General features: G+C 35.9%; 1 protein-coding gene across 23 annotated transcripts in view; it reads right to left on the bottom strand.

The window, feature by feature from the left end:
- Window positions 1-4,909, bottom strand: part of dlg1a (discs large MAGUK scaffold protein 1a) — a 139,327-nt gene that overhangs the window by 9,406 nt on the left and 125,012 nt on the right. For all 23 annotated transcript variants that reach the window (XM_016550557.1, XM_016550564.1, XM_016550583.1 and 20 more), the window contains 2 exons: window positions 2,406-2,582; window positions 1,079-1,145 (listed from right to left, as the gene is read on the bottom strand). In XM_016550557.1, coding sequence (XP_016406043.1) covers window positions 1,079-1,145; window positions 2,406-2,582 — 244 coding nt within the window. The remainder of the gene's footprint in view (window positions 1-1,078; window positions 1,146-2,405; window positions 2,583-4,909) is intronic.

Raw genomic sequence — 4,909 nt, 5'->3', positions numbered from 1 at the left:
TAACTTCATTAGAAAAAACTGTGTTGGAGTAAATTGGTAAACTTGGTCAAACAGTCATTTCAGTGAATCTATTCATAACTGATTTAATGATATTTGTATCATTCACTGAAGCCCATTCACACAGTGGGATATTTCATATAATTATTCAAATCTGTTAGTCAAAATATTACATTAGTGTTATTGTTTTATGTTAATGGTACAGTATAAATAAACAAAGTGAAACAATGCGAAAAACATTCCTTTTTTATTTTTTTTTACTGCATTTCACTTCTTACATTAAACATTTTGAATCTACAATGGCAGTTCGGTTGAAAATATGGTTGTTTTGAATTTATATATATATTTTTTTTATTAAGTCAGAGCAAGTATATAAATACTGTGATATATCTTGAATGTCCAATATGCTGTTTTGGTGCTCAAGTAACATTTTTTGTTATTATTAGTGTTGAAAACAGTTGTACTGCTTAATATTCTGTGTAAACATTTATATGAATAGAATGTAAAATACACTTTTTTTTTTTTTTTTTTTTCCATATTGCCCAGCCCTAATAGTCACATGCGGTTAAGAATCCTCTCACAGGAGAGAATTGTGAACAGACATACAGGATTAGTACACTACATTCAGTAAAAAGAGACTTTAATTAATTTCACAAATAGAAACTTTCAAACAAGCATCTCATTTATGAAGAATGATTCATCACTTTTATACTTCACTACTTTGTTAGAGTTTACACTTGCCAGCTGTTAGTCATCCTATGTGAGAACAGTTTTGACTTTTGAAAAGTCACACAAGAGGTGCAACAAAATGTTTCTAAAGCTGAACATCTTGTTAGCACTTTTCATCTCAAGTTAGCATAAAATAATGTTTTAGAAATAGGCTACAAGGCGTGTTCATAATGGTTTCTGGTTTCTGTCGAATTAAGATTATGTTGGCATCACTGCGAGTAAACTTAATTACATTTTTACACAAAAGACCCATTCATAATGTATTAGTCTATAAACTGCTGCTTTTTAAAGGCATTAAAAGCATGTTTGTGTCACGCCAGACATGGTAAAAATTTGAGCAGCAAACACTTACCCCTTTGTCTCGAGACTTGGAGTTGAATTTAACCGTCTTTAACCTGGCTCTTTCTTTTCTCTCCACCCTGAAGAGGAAGGAGACAAACACTGTAGGACGACTGTTTTCACTCTTAATACACAACAAGTGTCCTGAGTTTATTATGTATGTGTTTAAACTAAAATGTACCATGTACCATGAGTAAAGGATTACTAAAGGAAGTCCTGTATAATTAGGCTGGTTTAGGGTAACATCCACCAGACGCTGCTCTGGCGTACTTCTTAGGGAGAGTTTACATGAGACGCTTGGTTAAAAAAATCTAGATGACATCTAACCTTTAAAATCCAAATGTGACGACGCAGATCAGAAACTTTCACAAAGAGAAATCCCAACTTGTTTCTAAAAATACAGAGCATTGCTGGCTGCCCCCAGTGCTTCAAGACCAAAGCGTCATCAGCGGGGAGGCGAGAGAGGAACATTTTTAAAATGAGGTGAGAAGTCAATTATCAACTTCAATCAGTATACAGAGAGTGGAGAGAATGAGAGAGAAACTCTCACAGCATCACGCATCAGTATAGAAATATAAGGCTCTAATTAGACATGGGTAACAGTACACCCATGACCTTGTCAAAAATAGAGCAGAATTGTTCGTCTTGCTAAAGATAATTTCATAGTTAGCATCTTTTGTATCCTAAATACAATTAAATAATTTTATCACACGTTTTTTGTAACTCAGCATGATTTTCTTCACTTATTACATCTCATATTTCATCTCAAGTCACTTTAGTAACCAAGTAAAGCAATTTTAATACAATATTATTGGGGGCATAGAAAGTCTCAAAGCAGTTTTAACAGGATCGTAGGATGATTAAAAAAAACATTTAATCTATTAGTTTAAAAAAAAAAATTTAAACCCCTGGGACATAAAAGTGCTCTTGATTGAAGAAACGCCCACATCAAACCATTTTCAAATCTCCAGCTGCTGAGTCAAGTTAAAACCCTCATCACACAGAGAGCAGAGTGACTTTTACTTCAACTTTCACTTATGTAAGCATATATAGTCTCAAATATGATCGTTCTTGGATACCATTGTGGTGGTACAGTATACATGTGCTCATTGCTCATCGTTACAAATTACAATGCATAACGCATAGTAATTAAACCAAAATGAAGAAAGGCAGTGAACTGAAACAGAAGACATTGTGAAAGAACCATTAGTGGAAAGACTAGTCGAGTCGTGGGTAATGTGGCTTTAAATGCACAATTGTGTTAATCATTGTAAAGAGGGTTAACAGTGCTATATTTCTACAGTAGAGTGAGCTCTGGAATGCATGGGGGCACAGCCTACCTCTTCTTGCTGGGAATGACGCCCATCTCCTCCATCTCGCCATCTGGAGTCATATGCCGCGCTTGCCACCACTCCTCATCCGAAGCATTCAGGACATGTAGGATGTCGCCGAAGCGGAAGTTCAGCCCCTGACTGGGCAGGCCGGAGTCTTTCGTTATGTCATAATCAAACAGGGCCCTAGAGGAGCGAGAATGTAATAAGAATTGTTTTTCAGAGAAGAAAAAATAAGACAGCAAAAAGCCAATGAATGTTAACGAACTCCTTTGTTGATAAAGTAAATAATAATAATAACAATAATAATAAATTAAAAATATAAAAATGAGTGCTGTCAAAATTAACGCGTTAACGCATGTGATACATTTTTTCAGTTTAACACGTAAAAAATATTTAAAGCAATTGAGACAGGGATGGAGCTAGGGTTGGCCACCCCATTCACAACTGCTGGTTCGGTCTCTTTTTTCTTGACAAGAATTGCATTTATTTAGACGCAGAACGTCTTTACGACCACATCAAAGAGACTTTTCAGATGCGCACTCCATCTTCACCTCAGCGCCAGGCGCTAGTCAAACGAGTGTGAAATAAAAGGTACAGGTGACGAGGGAGCTTCAGTAGAACAACAGTGAACTGCGGTCAGATGAGATGTCGTCAGGCCATATGTCAGTAAAAATGAATTTTCCTGTCCTGTCAGCCATTTTTACTGTGCTCCTAGCACGTGCTCTTCAATTGCTCACACAAATCCGGCGGTGCACGCTGTAGCCCGTATCAATTAATATTAAAGTGTAAGAGAAACTACAAGCATGCAATGTCATAGTTATGTCGTCAGTTAAGTCATGAAGTTACCAAAAAGGCGATTAAAGCTGCCTTAAATCTGTGCAGCATGCAGTAAGTATTTGTTATATATGAGTCAGATTTAAAAACATGTCTCTGAAATGAAGTGGTTTTCAAGCAGCCCAGCACTGGCTCCCTCATCTAACACACCCGATACAACTCGTCAGCTCATTAGTAGACTTTAAGAGTTGAAGTGGGTCAGAAAAGGTAAAGAGTTTTGAGAAAATATGAGGAGTGTAAAAGCAGCCAAAATAACATAATAACCCAGCTGCTGTGATGTCTGTTAATCAAAGAACAAAAGCAAAAAAAAAAAGAGGAAATCATTAAGTTTTGTAGCTTTAAGGATTCATCTATATTTAATTTAGAATTTAGTGTTTAATAACTTTATTCACTTTCTGTATGTTTCCTACTTGCTGAAGGGCACAGGGAGCTTAATATGTTTGTATGTTTATGTGAAGATTGTTTTAAATTCACTTCAATACCAAGTTATTTTTTAAAGTCTAATAAATGTTAAAATCAATAGCTCTCAATTACTGCAATGTTGAATGGCTATTGTCAATCGTTAAATATTAGGAAAAAAAACAATTTCATAAATACATCAGTATTTATGGTATCAGTGGTACGCACCTTCAGTCATAAAAAAGATGTCATTAAACAAGTATTAAAAATATACTGTCTTTATGTTGTTACTACATTAATTTGAAGATGGAATGTGAAATTACTGCAATATACAAGTATATTTAAAAACTTTAATGTTAGCTGTGATTAACCGTGATTTATCACTACTAATTTCAGAAAAAATATGTGATTAATTACTTAATTTTTTTAAATTGATTGACAGCACAAATAAAAATATATAAACTATTACTAATACATAATGATTATATATAAAAGTCCCACAAAAGTTTGTATAATGTTACTCTTAAAAATATCCTACTGAAATTTTAGTCAAAAACATGACTTTTTAAGTGATTTCTGTAATTTCTGTGCCACTAGCATCACCAAATAAAAACTGCAAAAATATTTTCAAATATGTATTTGTGTCTCAAATACTCCCCCATCTTCCACTGGTAGGACAAACTGATAGTCCCACCCAAAACTCATGCTAATGCTGCTATGTTTAACTGGTCTAGATGTTCAAACAAAAAGCATCTTTTAATTTCACCAAAGAGTTTACACTTTTCAGGTTTATTTTACATAAGCTAGAATAGGAAAATGTATTCCAAAAATGTCTCGGTTACGTATTGTAACCCTCGTTCCCCGAAGGAGGGAACGGAGACGTCACGTCGGTGACCAACAAATTAGGAATCTCGCTAGAGAGACCAATCTACTTCGAGTGTAAACTAAACGAGCCAATGCACATTGGCATGCGATTACGTAACCAAGACGTTCCCTTTCAGTCGGTCACTCTCGACGTCACGTCGGTGACGACAAATTGGGAATCCCTATCAAAGCACAATGGATGCTGCCCCTTCCAGTGTCTTGTGCGAGCCACCTGCGCCCCCTTTTGGTGTAGGCCGGGGTTCGCAACAAGAAGGCCAGTCACTGTTGTCGTAGCACTACCCACTCAGTGAGATTGGATAACACTGGGAAAACGTACCCGTTCCACTCGGAACAGGTACATTGCGGAAGCCCCATCCTTCCCGAAGGAGGTTTCGGAAGCACTTACACATATG

This window comes from Sinocyclocheilus rhinocerous, unplaced genomic scaffold, assembly GCF_001515625.1.
Source record: "Sinocyclocheilus rhinocerous isolate Xijiao unplaced genomic scaffold, SAMN03320098_v1.1 scaffold1182, whole genome shotgun sequence".
Lineage (NCBI taxonomy): Eukaryota > Metazoa > Chordata > Actinopteri > Cypriniformes > Cyprinidae > Sinocyclocheilus > Sinocyclocheilus rhinocerous.
The sequence above is the reverse complement of the archived record's forward strand: the minus strand, read 5'-3'. Positions and strand labels throughout refer to the sequence as shown.